Here is a 17,790-nt window from a genome sequence, read left to right as displayed (position 1 = left end):
TCAGTCAGTAATCAACATAGATTTTGTTTACGATGTTAACTGATGCTCTCCTAGCACTTGATTGTTTTTATAATGTCGGCAGCACACTTCAGAGCAAAGCTTGCACATGCAAGAGAGGATGTCGCATCAGACAAGTGTATTTTAAACCTGCATTCACCTGGCTGTTTCTCTATTTCATCTCCTAACTATCATAAGAATCTGAAGTAGCTGCGGTCATCGACACTAATGAAACATACCATCAGGAGCTTCCTGTATGCTGACGACCTCTGAATCGCCCCTCAGAAACCATCCTTTGAAGAGGTTGAGAAGTCACACAGTGATGCTGTGGAAGGACTGACTCTGCACTATGCTGCCAACCATCTCCGGGCCAATCCTGAAAGAACCCAAATCATCGTTCTTTCATCTGAAGAACACAGCTGCAAACATGCAACTGAGGATCAGATGGCATGGTAAATGGCTTGAGCATTTCCACAAGCCGGTCTACCTTGGTGTAACCCTGGATTGGTCCCTTGCCTACCAGGACACATCTCAAAGACAAAGGCAAAAGTTGGTGCCAGGAACAACATATTGAAGAAGTGGGCTAACATCAAATGTGGAAACGGACGACAAAACCACTCGCACAACAGTTCTTGCATATCCCCTGTGCTTCTCCACTGCCGAATTTGCACTCCCGTCTGCAGTACGTCACCCAATATTGGGAAGATCAACCCACCCTTGAACACCGCGTGCAGAGCAAATACTGGATGCCTAAGACCAACAATAGTACCTGTTGTGTGGCATTGCCCTCATCATGTCAGACAAGCTGTTCCTTTAGAGATGGAGAAACAAAAACAGGTGATAACGGCCCTCTTCACGACTACTCAGCCCAAGAGAGGCTCAAATATCGACACAGCTTTCTACACTCCGTCGACCCTCAAGACGAAAATGCCCACAACCGAAGCATGATAGTGGGGTCCAATCACCTCCAGGGAAGTTTACAAAAGCTCTCCATCAGCCTCAAAGTAGCCGTGCTTCCGAGCTCAAATGAATCTTGAACCATCTGGTCATGTCTTATCCGACTGAGGACAGAAACTGATCAGTGCTAAGCCGGCTGATGCGGGCATTGAGACACGCTAACGAACAAGCCAACTGTGATTGTGGAGAGGAACAGACAAAGGCGTACCTGCCTGTCTTCCCCAATCTACCCAAGCCATGTACTCCTGAAGATCTTGAGAAATTCAACCCTCAAGCATTATCCTGTGTCCAGCACTGGACCAGCGCTGTGTAGTGATCCGAGAAGAATATTGCATCGTTATCACATGGCAATCCCGCAGTATTAGTTCATGTAACTTTCTGGATGAGATATTAAACTTTGACCAGTATAGTGGAAAAGCTGAGGTCGACTTCTCTACCATAAACATCAAGCTGTTCCAGAGTAGAATCCGCGAAGAAACATCCGTCTGAACGTTCATCTTATGGGCACAGACTATCACTTTTGTAATTGAGTCACTTGTGGAGATGCCAAATAATACAGAAACAATAAGGGAGTGGGATTAGCTTTCTCCTGCACAGAAAGCATGGACTTTTTGTGGTAGATTCAACAAGCAATACTTCTTTGCTGATGTCGGGTGATGGCAGCCACAGTTCTCACATCGTTTCTTACATAGACAATATTGTCGCCTATGCTTCAGGACACTCAGGCAAAGGCCATTCTTTCTGTTTATGTTGCTCGCTGGATTTCACTGCATTAAAACCACCACATGATTGCAGCTGTTCCTGAGTTAGCTTGAAAAGTGAGAGGTTGCATGCATTTACAAAATCGGTGTCTTTATAAACAACTGTGTTAGATACAGCTCTGTCCGTGGCAGAAAGACAGCGCCATCAAGTGGCGACGTTAGGACATGCTCGCCGGCGGTTGCAAAATTATTCTTAGTACATTTATTCTCTTACCTCTAATAACGGCTTCTGCAAAAACAAAATGTAAATTAATTCATGGAAAATGACAAATCACCTGACGTGAAAAAATACCGTGTAAAAAAAACTTAGCTGTCTTACGAAAATCTGAAATATGTGATATTTAATTGTTGTGCAACCCCGTGAATATGTATACTCGTATAACTTATATCGAAGTATATGGCGACAATGGGGTGAAATCTAAAACAATATGTTCCTTCGGGTTTACGTTTTATTTTGAGCAAACCTAAAAGGACTGTTTAGCATTTACCAAAAAAAGTGAAGTGATCACAGTCAAGAACTGAACCTTCGCAACGTTTACCATTCTCGTTCTCATAAAAACAAAATAATGTGCACCAACAGGCGACCTACAATCCTGGACAAAATAGTTGGAACACCTTGTTGGAAGCACAGTGGAAAGCTCCTCCCTTCAGAGAGTAGGTTCAGAGAGTAAGGCAGTATTCCAGATTTTTTTTTCAAAAATCTGGACTATAATTCTTTGGCTGAAAAGTAAAAGTCTTTTAGAAAAGCAATTTTATTTTCCACAGAACTTCAAACAACTGCATGACTGGCGCACCAACATCTTACTTCTATTGGCTCCACTTGATTTCACGTGAGATAGGATAATCCCCTGCATGTTAACCACCGATAAATCACGTCATGAAATCCTGTTTTTGACACATTTGAAAGGTTACAAAAGACAACAGACCTGATAATTACCAAGGAAAATATACCAATCTTTATTTACTCTAAATTCAATTCCATTGAGAGAAATAGTTGACCTGTTTTATTATACTGTTTAGAAAAATCGACACGGCTTGCATGACGCAAAAGTGTCAGTCTAAATAAACTTCCAAGGACAGGAATTTGTCACAGAAATAACGGCAGCGTATCTTACTGCCCAAATGCACATGATCCTAAAAGTCACACTTATGCTCAATTATAGTTTCCTACTACTTATCTGGACTGCCAATGCCCATGTCAGACGAACACAAGTATACCAGTAACCAGTAATAACAGCGAATATGTCTAATTTATTGAACAATTTTTTTCTTGGGGAGAAAAAAGGGAAACTGACACACAGCACAGCTTAAATTTAAGGTGGAGTTTTTTGTTGGTACCCCTCATATTGTTACATACAATCAAAGAGGTTCGTATCTCACTAATTTATGATTTCGTACGCATACAATACGGGCGATTCGCAATGGTGCGCCTCCGAGAGAATGAAACGCGTTGGTCAATCTCAATTCGCGAAATATGTCGACTCAATCCAAACGCGCCTTGGGTCTACAAATTTCGCGTGTTCTAAAAATGAATTTATCTGTCCGAGACTGCATCTTTTTTCACCCCAAATGTATCAAGGGTAACAGTAATTCTGATACTCTTCTACATAATGTAGCATGGCAAATGAAGAAAAGAAAGCCAACTACTCACACAAATGAAACCAATCAAACGACATACACACAACTCAATCAAATCTCATTTTGACTGATGAAGCAAACCAAACCAATTTCTAATCTAACTCGTTCCACTACAATAAAAAATAGTCAAATCTGATAAACATCAATCGATAATAATCCTGGTATTAAGACAACACCTACCGACAACCTTTTTTTTCAAAAATCTCTTAATACAACATTCAACACTGCGCATAAGAACCAATGGAAACCTTTCGCTCGTTCCCACCTTCGTAGAAGGTGCTGGCATGGACCAATTTCTTTTAATCTTCAGTGTAGTTTAATGAAAAGGCTAAACTTTATGCGCAAGCTAAAATAAGCACGCAAAAAGGTAGTGTGCTACCTACAAGGATTTGCGACACCTGTACTTCCCTTCCATTTACTTGCAATGGGCACTGTATTGGGTGATGAGGACAAGAAAACAGAAAACTGATAAAAATGTGCTGAAGAAAATAATCTACACAGCATATATTGGGCATTCTGTAGAAACTGAAAAATTTTCAGCGAGAAAATTACGAACTATTACCGTACACATAGGCAGTGTATTCGGCCATAACTTGCTCGCGCATTTCGCTGAAGCCAAAGTCGGAGCCTGGGTAAAACTCATCGATGGTTTCGTTTTCGCTCACGTAATCAAAATAAGGCCAGTATGTGGTATCACCCGCGTCGTAATTGTAGCACTGGATAGTGGCGCAGTACTCCTTAGATGGATTGCGAAGTTTGTGGGTCTGGTACCAGTTGCGGTTCAGCCAAGTGGCGTTGCCTGCGCACGCTTCAAAGGTTAGCAAGGGATCGCGGGAACTGGTGGGCGACTGCTTGTTAAAGATATCGATAGTAATAGACCCGAATAGGACCTTGATGACGGCATTGGCGTTGCCGTGGTTGTGGATGGGGCTGTAGTGGCCTGCGGGCCAAATCTCCAGCACGTACGGGATTCCTGGAGATTTGCCGAGACTGTGGCCCAGAGTGACACGCAAGTACGTTTCATTGGGATCATCTCCCAGCTCACCTACTTTACTTTCGATCTTCTCTTTCAGAACGCCATTTGCCAGGCTGTATCGGATCGCATCCGACAGCAGCACCTTCTCCCCTTCTACCTCGGTATAATTCAGATCGCAGCCCACCACATTCGAGTAGAGTTCCTTGCAAGCGGACGGCAGACTCGCTGAGAAGGTGTAATCACCCTTGTCCAGGGTGAACAGGTTGACCTTTGAACTGTCAAGAACCACCGGCGGCAGGTTGCAGATGAGGGGTTGCTTATCGAATTCCACCATCGGCTCTGTCACTTCGATTCCCCTGGCTGTAAAAGGAGAATTCACACGATCATTATCTGTTACAAAACACGCACAAATATTGAAGTCTTTTCTGTGCACATACCAACGGGGAAAATTGCTGTAAAGGTTTACCTTTAGACTGTTTTAGCGTAATGGTTTGCGCAAACAGCATAAATTTTGCCACTTCATCGGTCAATGAAAATATACTTGCCAGCACAAAGTGCCACGTTGGCCTTCTCGTCATACTGCCTGATGACTTTCTTTCCCTCGGCGTTGAAGAACGGATACAAGTCCTCCCTGATTCTCCGGATCTCTTCTTCGTCTTCCACTCCCTCCAGAAAGTCATGCGTCATGAGCGTGGTCTCCTCCATCCGGTATCCCTTGCCATACTTCAGCACCAGGTTGTCGCGGTCGTAGCTGTACCAGTAGGACACTTTCCCTTCCTCCACCCCGCATCCCGCCTGGTCGATTCGCCTCAGCTCCTTCAGGCTGTCGTTGCTCTCCCCGTGCATGACGAACGATGCGTACTCGACGCCCACATGCAGCGCGATCCAGTTCCCCGTCGCGGTGCCCTTGTCCTCCACGGAAGCGTAGAACGGCAGGAGGTGCCTATCCGTATTGAAAATCATGACTCCCTGCCCGTTCACGGGGAAAGGCTTGTGCCAACGTGGCGGCATCTGACGAGTGTCCTCTGCTGGTGCCATAGCTGTGAGGGGAGCATAACGTGGATTTAAGTGGGAGTTATTCCATTGCTTATTTTTTTATTTTTAAGATTACGTTGTCGAACGACATGTGTATCTGTTAGCTTTCCACAAAGGTAGAGATCTAGCAAAAGTTAACGCCGTAGAACGTATAGCTATGCATGATATATTTTTGAACATCTGGTTTTTCGAAAAATTACCTCTGCTGGTCGAAGCAAAAGCCGCCTTGGACCGCTTCCCGCGTGGTGCCGAGGTCTCACGCAGAGCCGGTCGCTTAGCACGAACCTGATTCATCTTGGTGAGTGTAAGGATGCTGTAAGCGTTGAACAAACACAACACTTGTCTTTTTAAGCTGCAGATCTAACTTTGCAGATTTACAAATACTGAAATTCGATGACCAGTATAAATTCAACTCGGGCAAATTTATATTTAAATCAGTAAATCAGTGCTGGTCCATGCGTAATTATTCACATATGCACATGTAAAACTTTTTCATTTTCAATGCTGTCCAAATAAAACTGCATCAATCCACCTATCCTACCACCTGTTAAATATCCACAATCCTAACGATTTTCACTTGTACCGGAGTGGTCTGGCCACAGTGAGTGAGACTGCTACATGCAAAGTAAGCCGAGTTTAAATTAACAGAGCGCGTCAAATAGTTGTTGAAAGATTGAGGGGTTCCAAGGGGAAATTAACCAGCAAATTGAAATACGTGAATGCATGTTTGAACAGTTTCGAGTAGACTGTGGCTGGAGGAAGACAACGAAAGCAAACTTACCTGTGCTGCTTGTGAGGCCGGGAGAAGGGGAATGCGATTGTTGTCTTGTTGATGTCTAGACGTCCAAGCAGGCCGGCGGCGTTGAGAGAAAGGTATACCTGGATGGCCTCGTTTTATATGTACAGGGCAGGCATATACATCACGTGATCGTGCTGCTGCAAAATATGCCCTTAAAAGGATATTATTTATCTGCATACTAACTGACAGCGCCTAGCCTTAATCAATCATTTAGGACTAAACTGAAATGACGCAGAGGTGTTAAAAAGTTGCCCAATTCTAACAATTCCTCGACAATTTTGAGTTCCCGAAAGTCGCGTTTTTGTGTACTTTATAAACGCGCAGGTGACAGTGCAGGACTGTCAAATAACACATCAAGAATAGTAGTAGGATAAATGTTTTTTTTCCCATGACGTCATTGTTGTTAACCGCACTCCCTGTATGCCCTATATTATATAAAACTGATTTCATTCTTTTGATGCTATGTGATGTCGGGGGACGACATGCTGTGAGCTATGAGACTATCGCGTACGCCCGCTCCAACCGCAGCAGGCTGCATAGTCATAGACATGGAGGTGTTTTTTTCTCCTCCAGCTAAGTCTATCATACAGTTGACCCCAGCTTGCGAAATCCAGGTACGGCGTTTGTCAATTCCATGGTCACCGTACCTGTAAGCAGAATACAGTGGTGTGAGCGTGAGAACTTCTACTTGACAGATTGGACGAGTTTGATATATCTTCAAACTACGATTTGTCCTGAACGATTAAACGATCCCAAGCAAGAATCTGTAAGATTTTTCCCCATACAGTAATACAGACCGGATAGTGTTAAGGTCACATTTGCCTCTTCATTGACACATCTGGGTCGTTCTATGAACTTGGGTTCCCATTCCTCTCATGTCCCTGTCACATCTGACACATGATTTTTGTAAGTTTACAACACATTCTCCATTTAAAAGTGATTAAATTATGAAAACTACGCTACCTGCCAAACAAACGAAAATAGTTTGAAATCAATTTCAGTGATATTTTCATGTCAAATGACACAGCTAAGGGTCACAACAGTGACGCACGTCTGGATGCCGAATTTATGACCCATTTTGTGAAGTAAGCCTCACGCAGGCAGTCGTTGCGTTCAAAAGACAAGTTTGTTGTTTTCAAGGCTGCACAAATACAAAAATAAGACTGATGCGTAAAACAGGATTATACTATTTGGAAATGCGACTGTATTGACGTCTTGGTTTGCCTGAAGACTCCAGTGTCTTAATAACAGAACTCCACAAAACGTATTGTGTTAGTCGGAGCAGTTCTTACGAGTATTACCTTTCGACGAGGACTCAAGATATCGATTTATCGACGAGATCCGATGTTATTGTTTGAAACATTGCACTAGGCTTGCAAACGCTAAAATTAGTTACAGCAATGTTGAATCCGACACTTAAAATGAGTGCGGTCAATGACCACTTTTTGAAAGTGTTGAATCCAACATTTGCAATGTTTAATCCAACATTTTAATATCAGATTACAACTGTTAAAGAGTTAAATGAACAATTTAAGTGACAATTCAGCAGTTTTCCTTGATATTGTGAATTATCATTAAAACGCTGGATCAATAGTTTGAATGCCGACTTTGAAATTGAAATTGTTGGATTTCATATTTAAAAAGGAGGACTCAATACTTTCAAAAAGTGGCCAATGACCGCACTTTAGAGTGTTGAATTACATATTGCTATCAAAGGTTAGTGGAGTCTGAATTTGCGGCTACGATGCCAGCCACGATGAATAACCAAAACGTGACGTCGTTTCGAACACAGCTTTGTAGCGGGCCAACAAAATCCAGGCTAAAACAAAGTACCGGTGTTTACACGCAATTACCGGTACAGCGTGCCGGCGTGTGATTTCAAATCACGTGCAAACGCTTATGTCTAGCATTGAAGAAAACTGTCCCTTCGTGAAAATGAAAAGCTTACTTGCAAAAAAAGTAAAAACTGTGTAAAACTGTCGCCATTACTAAACGGCCAGAGTTCCTATTCAGCATAGACGCCTTCCTGGATCCAATCTCCTGTTATCGGGATAGGTGCGGCTGGCCCCGTCTATTTTTGAACAGTGTCAGAGAAGAAAGAGCATGTTCATTTTGAAAGCAATAACACTGATCGGCTGCCCAAGCGCTACCTGAGGACTCCGCCGACATGGTGTAATATACAGCTCTTTTGAGGATCGACCTGTCCACAGAAACAATTTGCAATATTTTGTATAAATTGAGAGCGGCAAGGCAAAACTGCCCGGCCTTTTTGGGGGTGCGTGGGTTGACTAGGATTATCATACAGATGAAGCAGGCTGACAATCACACGCAGAAAAAAAATCCGATTTTTGGCTCCGTCTCTCAACTCCAACCCAGGATATGCAGGAATAAAGGGAATGGGAATAAAATATGCTTGACCGGTCTTAACCCCAACTCCCTAGGGTGTAGGCCTATGTAAAATCATATTGAAATGGGAAGATTTTGGACTGTTAGGGCAATAATTTATAACGATTACAGGGCAATAATTTATAACGATTACGACCGGATCAGGAGACTGAACGCTGATTATGCCCGAGACGCAGCCCATTCTCCTCAGCCAGTCTTAATCATACCTTTCAGACCAGCCAAGCACATATTTAATCCCCTTTTTATATCTACTTTACAACCAAAAGCGCCCGTCATTAATCATCTGGGTCTGGAGTGAAATGCCGCAGGGGTGTTAAAAAGCTGCCTCGACAATTTTAAGTTCTGAAAAGGCGCGTTTTTGTGTACTTTATAAACGCAGTCAATGCAGGACTGTAAATTTGACATTCATATTGACTGCAGGATAAAATCTTTCCTTTTCACGGCGCCCTTGTTTAAAATACTCCCTATACGTAAGTCCCTGATTTCATTTTTTTCGTGCTATATGATATCGGAGAGAGGGCATGATGTGAGCCGCTCGCAACGGCACGGGCTGCAGGCAGCTGAGCGAAACCCGAGGATCACTGGTACCCGTTATACAGCCAACGTGGAGAATTTCCACTTGACAGATTTGAAAGGTTTGACGTTTAAAAAAAACGATTTGACCTGAACTAGGGAAGTTCAAGAAAAATACTGATTTCCAAAATAAATTATCCCAAAACACTCAATTTAACGAGAACGCGTTGTGAAAACATCGATTTCAATGACAATATATATCTCTGAAATGCAAAATTCAAAGATAACGTATCTCGGAAACATGGAACTCAACAGTAATGTATGTCAGAAGCCGGAAATCAATGATAATGTCATCGATTTCCGACATACATTACCGCTGCAGCAGCTGAAATTCAAGTGATCTGCATATTGACATTTGCTCGCCCTTGTTATATGACCGTAATACGGAAGCTTAAAGTGACCACCTGCATATCCACGTTTCCAAGACACATTACCACGGAAAGACGGAATACCCTGATATTTTGGATATGCTTCCCAGATAGTATGATTGATATAACATCTTTGAAAGACGAGGAAAAAGTCTTTCCCATATATCATCACAAACAAGTTAGGCCTAAGGCAGCTGAAAGTTTATCAAATTAAGTGATTTGCACATTGAAACTGCTTGCCCTAGTACTTACATGACCAAGACATATTGTGGAAAGACGTCTTTCAGACAAACCATTTTAGATAAAACTTAAAAGAAACAATTATAGGGGAAAGAGGTCTTTCCGAGATACATCAGGGTAAGACGTCTTTCTTACATTAAGTATCAGGGAAAGACGTCGACAAGATCTCCACATTCCGTCTTTCCAAGAAACTATATTGTGGAAACGTCAAAACTCGGATGGTCACGTTCAGCTTCCGTTGTGTCCGCAGTTTTGGAGATCGAGACCAAGTAGACTTCTTTTTTTGATCGCCGTGACACACTGTGCTCCAACACGAGAAGTCAAGCGATCGTTTCAACCCACAAGAATTTCCACTGAAACAAAACAAACAGTAGCCTCTACGTAACTTCAGATCTTGCATCAACGTTGCATTTTTCTTTATTTGAAGCTCATAATTTGTACACTTGTTCAAGGACAGCAATATTGTGACAATTTGAATTTGGCATTTCTGTCAGGATATCACCAAGATATAATTTGAAATTTCAATCAAAACGGCTCGGTGTACAACTACACAATAAACTGGTGAGAATTTCCAAGTTCCCCCCCCCCAAAAAAACCCAGGATATTATTTCGGACACGTCAATTAAATTTACACAGTTCAGAAATCAGTGGAAGTACACTGTCGGAGGTTATAAGAAATACCATTCGAATTCCCTTTAGTTTTGGGGAGAATTACAACCGTTCAATCCACAGACTTGAATTATAATAAATGCATTTTTTCGATAAAGAGGGGGAAAACAGAAGATACATATTGAACAAACTGATCTGAGCACATTCCGTCATGGTGCCTTGGTATCACCGGGACAAAAATGGTGTTCACCATAAGGAAGCTTGGTGAAAATGTCTGTCTTTTAAATGCCGTGCAATGAATCCGCTGACCAAAACTTACAATATGAACACAGGTATTATAAAAACCAAGACAATCTTAAAGCTATTATCCGGCAAATGAAACAAAGTATTGTTGCACCAGTTTACAGAATATCGGTTCAGTGTTTAAAGTAAACATACGACACGCCAAACAACCGGGTTAGGAGTTACGTTACTCCGTAAAAGATGACCGAAATGAGCATACACATACATGTACATATAAAGATTTAATCCCAACACTATAAAAAATTACGGCTAGGTATGAAAGTTGAAACCAGAGCACTATGAGACTTGTCAAAATGGATCAAAATTTGTACAACTCCCAACAACCTTTAGTTGTCTGTTTTTAATACACCAAGACACGGTACGCCCCTTAGTAAAGTATCCAAGGTGTTACACCTCTAGCTATCACAGCACCGAGCACAAAATTAGGAAAATATGGAGCTGTAGATGTCTACTGTGTCTATTCCTCCTGACATTTCGTGTTACTCCTAGGATTTGATGCTTTTCAATGGCAAAACCCAGACGAGTGAAAAATATTTTTAAACATTTAGTCGGGGATCAAAATAGACAACTTTACCACAAGGGACGAACCAAGAACCAATTCTTTTTTGCGGGGGGGGGTAAATAATTTGGAAATTTCCGCATGTAACCCTTTATGGCCTTTCTGTAGGGTGAGACTGAATTTGAGGGCATTTACCACGGATTAAAAGGGAAAGGGTATGAAACAAAAAAATCTCTTTCATTATTAAAACAACATACACACACACTTTTGGGAGGGGTGGGGTGGCCATGGCCCCTGCTGCCCCTTTGCTTTGCCAAAACACAAGCAGCAAGGTTGTGCTCTAGTCCACATCTGAGCAAACACGGACATGGTAGTGGAAAGAACAACCATGACAGGAAACTTCCTCGTGAAAGTGACCAAAAAGACTCTAGTACGTCCTCGCAAGTTAGCAGCGAATCAGAGCTTTGCACGAGGCATTCATTTCTGTTGTCAGAGAATTCAACATAGAGTAACCTCATCCAAAATATGCCCCGGCCCTCTCGTCAAGGTTTATGTGTCTGAGGAGGTATTTTGCAACTAAAAAAATACACCAGAAGACATCTGTGGAGTTTCTCATTCAGGTAGTATATGCAGTTCATGTCACCTCGCCTCAACTGTGAAACTCAAACTCAGCTACAAGAATGCTACATGTATATAATACCTGTAACTATATTGGCACAGTGGTATTTGAAAAAAAGATTATTACCATTCACAATATGTTCAACACATGCTAGTCTTGGGCCCTGGCATGAATAGTACACAAAACAGTTCAATTTGACTTGAAAATAAAGTATTCGTTTAACGTGAAAAAAAGTTAACGCCAATGCTATATTCAAATACATCAGACATAAATAGTGACATTTGAACTCAAAGTGTTTTACAGCTTCAACAACCTAATGTTGAGAATGGCATCTATTCAAGTGACGCTAGTAGTAAACTAACAGTGGTTTGCTGGGTATCAATTTTGCCTGCCACTCTCTGAATCGAGTCAAGAGAGGCCGCTCTTTACATTTGGAAGGACAGAATTTATATTGAGAACATTTAATAGCCTGCAGTCTACTGCAGTGCACAACATAACAGACAAATGCAGTTTTTCCCCATTCTAAAATTACCCTCGATAGGCTACCTAAGAGGGGAAAAGTGGGAAAATTGAAGAACAAAAGTAATAACATGTTGTTTTGTGGCTGCAACTATTTAAGAAAACGTAACAAAAAATTCACCGTTTTGAGTATAGAACTTTTTATTTTTTTTAATTTTTTTATGATATAATCGACAGTTTCACACAATACCTCATACTCATTTTCACACACAAACCTCAAGCACACCCGCTTGTCACTCAGAAAAAAATTGCTCACTCACTCACATGATAAATAAACTCAGCATATAAGTACCGAGATACTCTCACATTGCACCACTTAAAAGCCATACCTTCATACTTAATATAAACTAGTTAAACACCAAAAATTTGCATATTTTTCATTCTTTTAACCTATTTAACCACACACAAACACTCTGTATATCTCACACTGTATCTCTGACCCCCTCCCTCTCCCCGTCTGGCACACACTACAGCCCTCTCACCACTGAGACAATTATAAGGCAGCAGCGTTGATGTCGAGGCCTCTTAAGACCAGCAAAAGACCATCACAAGAGCAAAGGGCAAGTCACAAAGGTATTCAACTGAACTGCAACAAAAGCAGTCCCGTGTAACTGTTCACCATCGAACTCGTGACTGGCATTGTGACTGGTCTTACGATTGTCTTGACTCGGACTACGACACTGTAAGGCAGTAGGATATGGAAGCATGTAGAAAGAGACTGACTCGGTAAAAAAAAAAAAGATCTTGGCATTGTTTAATTCAACAACCACTGGCAAGAAGCGTATACACGTACTGCAAATGTAGGAAGACTATCCAAAAGTCTTCAACCACCTGAATATCAGTCCCTTTTTGCTTTATAGTATACATGTAAGCCGAAATGGCCAGCTCAATGAACGCACATGTTTATGTATATACTGCTTTCTGAAACGAGGCATCTGAAGAAAATACCGTATTACTTTCATCTACGTGACAAGAGCATACATTTAATATTTTTTCGGTGCTACAAATGCAATCTCCGACAAAAGCCATACACCAACATGCATTCGTTTGTGGCATTTTTAGAATTCAAAATGTGACCTACTCTGTGTGAAAGCACGGACCATTTACCCAAATTGAGCTGCAAGTCGCCAGTCCCTCGAATCTTGCGCCATGGGAACCAATAGGACCCATCGACTTTTTTTCACCCACAATATGGCCATTTTCACATCAGCAGGGCAGGAACTTCGTTCTTGAAAGGTCAAGGCAATTTCTCATTCGCAAAGGGCACTTGTATTACAAAATCAACTTGCCTATGAGGGCATTTCAATGGGTAACGAGGCAAAGATCAGGAACCTCGAGGCAACCGCCTCCGTGAAGTTCCTGCCCCGCACCAGGATGCCACAGTGAGTGACATATCGACACGAACAGCTAGGCTTGCCTTTTCTGATGCAAACTTTGGGGGAGTCACACATTTCCCAGTAAAACAAACAGCACAGGCCAAAAGTCACTGCAACTCATGGAAGGGAGCCCTGCATGAAAATTCCAAGACTTCTCAAACATTTCATCCTTTTGATCCCTTTTCACAACTTTTTTTATGAGATGGTTTTGTTCCCATGACAACCCTGCTTATAGGATGGATGTTAATCACACACTATAATAGCAGACTACAGTCAATATATTTCGAAGGTGAAACACTGCGAATCTATTGTTTTAAAGAGGAATTTCAGGAATACCCTCTCATGCACTGCATGTAAAACGTGGGTACCTTCAAAAGTCAGTTGGAAGTTAGGCCGTGTCCAGATAGGGCATTGTTGACTAGGGCTACGGATATTCACTGTAGTACGTCAATGGCAACAATTGAAGCCATAGCCACAGAATATGCAATTCCATGTCTGGTATCCTGACGCATTTATATTTGAATTCCCCAGACATGTTCTTTGTTGGTATCAGCTAATTAGGGCGAAATCTCAAGTCAGCAATTTCCAGCTCGTGTAGTTTTGCTATTGTCAACAAATTATCTGACCGTGAATGGAATTCGATAAATTGAAGTACCATTTTGGCTTTAAGCAATGGCATAAAAATGAAACAAAAGACCCCTCATACAGAAATCTTTGCAGATTCCGAGTCCATTTTTTTCTTCCATGTTTTGTTGAATGAAGTCAAAAATATTCCGCGACTGTCTGCATCTTGAAACGGTGCATAATGTTGGCAATAGTAACGACAACGCACATTGATCACATCAAAGCCAAACTGACTGTAGCAACCAATAGCTGCCAGATCCCACAAAGAATTTGTCATGTACAGGTGCAGTAGTCTGCAATATTTCTGCATTTGAGCCTCGTCATTTTTACACAACAGTCACACACAAAACACATGTGCAAAATATCATGCTGATCCATGGGCTCTCACAACACGCATTGACCCGGCACAATGCGGAAAACAACCACTAAGCTACAATAGTTGGTCTTTTCAGCCATTTTAACTACAAAGTGGACACACTTCTTCAGCACAATCTGTCACTGCTTATGCTACAAATAAGAGGTGAAAAGGGTTTGTGAGATGGCGGCCATATTGCAAAAAGCAACAAAAACAATAAAAATGACTTATAAATCTCAATTCATTTGTCAACTGATTAACATTTAGTAGGGACAAGCAATGTCTGGTTTGATTTGTTACAGTAAAGTCCTCACACCTTTAAGTAAATTTTCTTGCCATCAACTCTTGTCATCAAAATGCATACTGGATGAACGCAAGGCAAAAACGCGCAGACATACGATTAAATTGCTTTCAGAATGATTTTCCAGCAGAAGCATTGTGAAGTCCAGCAAATTTGAGAGAAAATACTAAATTTTCCCTCATTTAAAAAACCCCTCCTCAAATGAGCATCTCAAAAGTCTTTTTGAACGGCTCAACACGAGGTGAAAATCATTGTTTTCCATTCTTTCTTCTCAGAACGACACCTTCGTTCTCTGCACATTCTCTGTCACGCTATGTGGCACCGCCTGTCACACAGGAAGATATCTGGACCTTTCCAAGATGCATCACACATTTCATCAATGCAGTACTGCATTCTCGATGTCGGGCCCCACATTTCTTCACACTGAGTGCACTTTACCAGCTCGAAAAGCATGACCACTGTTCCCAATCAATGATTTGAGTAACTGTAATGGTACTTTCAAGCAAAAAAAAAATTGGACACACGAGGTCATGTTCAAAAGAGGTGAGGGTGTGACCTTGGTGCCATGGCAGTGACCCTTGAACCCTGACACTATGATACCAGAACGGGCAACATTTCAAGAAATGCTAGTAAAGGCTGTCACTTTTGAGATAGAAAATGAAAAGCTGAAAGGACTTACGATATTTGTCAAAAAAATCCCAGTCAAATTAATATAAACTCTCACTGTCAACAAAAGAGTACCCATTGCACTCGCACGAAATGATCTGAGATCAAGAAATTCAAATAAACTTAACAAACAAATCAACAAACATACAAACAAAACTCGCACCTCTTCTCATAAAGCCCAACTCATCACAGTCATCTCACTCACTCACCCCTTGTACACATCTCTACTCGACACATATCGCACGATTGACTGTCCGGCGATGCGCGTTCCCCTGCACAGCCAGGACCGATGTGGTGTGAAATTACGATGTTCCGGGTTGCATCTGAGCCTGGCTGTCACTAGGAAATGGAGTACACAGCGTCTAGTGGCCCAAGCTACGAAGAGAATTAATTAAACCAAATAAATCAATCAAACTTTTACCTTAAGAGCTGTGCTCTTCAATGACGTATATTTTTAACACTATACACTCATTGCTGTCTGCAGACTTGTGACAAAATCGAGCCTGTTACTTTTCATACCTATTTCACATTTCACTCACAATTAATTCCATTTAATTTGCATGTTTAAGAGACAATGTCAGACTACATTATCGACAACAGCAAAAAATGAAAGTGAACAGACACTGGGCCTTGAGGTTTGCATCCCTTTAGTCTAGGGTGGGGGTGAAAAGTTGGTCCTGATACTCTCCTGACTGTTGCACATAGGAGAAGCACTACATCAAAGTGTGTACTGACATGAACTGTATGTTATTCAAAAATAAATTAAGTTTTGACATGAAGTGTATGTTGATAGGAAAGGACACTTTTCGATGATTAATTATTACCCAGACTGCATTTTTATTATCTGGAATGTCACTCCAAGAAGTAATCTTTAATCATTTGAGTGACAAAAAAACAACAAAACAAAGAAATAAATATAAGAAATTGAGAACTATATATACATGTACAGTGAAGTACAGTTGATGTACTGAAAAATACACGCACACTATCAGGGTTTCTACTTTTCGGGACTTAAAGGTTTCTCTACAGGGACTTAAAGATTTCTATACAGGGACTTAAAGGTTTCTATACATGTTTTCTATTTCAATGAAGGTATTCTTTCAAACAAATAAAAAAGCTTTTTGTTGCATATAAGCTTATAGCGATATCCTTACTTCAATTATGTGAAGTACATCGTCCAAAACATACAGTATTGACGAAAAGTGCTATCAAAATACAATGTATATTATTTCATGTATTATGATTACGTTCAGCAAGATAAAACAATTGCCAAACCTCAGGATGCATTTGTTTTAGGCACATCTATTTCTTACTGTGTTATATGCTAGTACAGCCTCACTCAAATCCTGATTTTGCTAGGCACGGATGCAGAGCACTAAGTCCTCTGGAATTGCAAAGTACACGTACGTGCACATTACAATGGAAGAGAAAATTCCCTGGGAGTAGTTCTCTTATCATGCAGCTCTGACTTTATAGTAGCAGGAATCTTACCACATAAAATGCTCGTTGTTACGCGAATTCCAAAATTATTTCTCACGGTGTATCACCATTTCCTTATTGAATTCTTTTACCAGCTTAATTTGTTACTACTGACAGGTTGATATACCAGTGCATGAACAACATAAATTTTCAGATGATTTCATAAATTATACCAGACAGTCAGTCATCTGTTGGGATTAACTTTCAAGTAGTTTCTGAGCTGATATGTGTCAAATTACAAGACAAGAAAGAATCCAGCCATTCCATGCTGAACTGGATAACCATTTCCATTCACAGTTGGTATTCTATTGGTGGAACGACCTATCTGATGGACATTTTGTGCCCTGGGGCAATGTCTATTGATGCATGTCTTTGTACACAATATTATAACAGGCAGCGTTTTGATTTGGAGTCCACTGGCACAATTTGGTGCTACTAGAAATAATCCCTGATACCACTACTCCCAAACACAACGCAGCATACATACTTGGTCAAGAAAATACCTCAGTCTCTAAACTGGATGCATGATCATGGGCAAATAAAAACTGATCTGATCTTCCGCATCAAACACCTCATCGTCTTCATCATCTTCTTCAAAATGAATGTAGCCAGCTCTCTCGGGCACACTTTCAAAGATCTGTGCATAGAACCTTACTCTGCAGACATGAACACATGCTGTTACTGCTGCAA

The 17,790-nt window shown here is 41.2% G+C and overlaps 2 protein-coding genes across 2 annotated transcripts in view; both read right to left on the bottom strand.

The window, feature by feature from the left end:
• Nucleotides 1–2,648: 2,648 nt before the first annotated feature.
• Nucleotides 2,649–6,494, bottom strand: LOC110987514 (uncharacterized). Its single transcript, XM_087134105.1, has 4 exons — nt 6,146–6,494; nt 5,565–5,677; nt 4,871–5,369; nt 2,649–4,685 (listed from the first exon to the last, which is right to left on the bottom strand). The coding sequence occupies exons 2-4, from the start codon at nt 5,656–5,658 to the stop codon at nt 3,902–3,904; spliced, it is 1,377 nt and encodes a 458-aa protein (XP_086990231.1). The 5' UTR covers nt 5,659–5,677; nt 6,146–6,494; the 3' UTR covers nt 2,649–3,901.
• Nucleotides 6,495–10,136: 3,642 nt separating this feature from the next.
• kpnb1 (karyopherin subunit beta 1) overlaps nt 10,137–17,790 on the bottom strand; it is a 35,329-nt gene continuing 27,675 nt past the window's right edge. The window contains exon 22 of the mRNA XM_087134104.1: nt 10,137–15,996. The gene's annotated coding sequence lies outside the window, so the exon portion shown is untranslated. The remainder of the gene's footprint in view (nt 15,997–17,790) is intronic.

This window comes from Acanthaster planci, linkage group LG03 (assembly GCF_054643075.1).
Source record: "Acanthaster planci isolate LZ-2023a linkage group LG03, COTS_SCS, whole genome shotgun sequence".
NCBI lineage: Eukaryota > Metazoa > Echinodermata > Asteroidea > Valvatida > Acanthasteridae > Acanthaster > Acanthaster planci.
The sequence above is the reverse complement of the archived record's forward strand: the minus strand, read 5'-3'. Positions and strand labels throughout refer to the sequence as shown.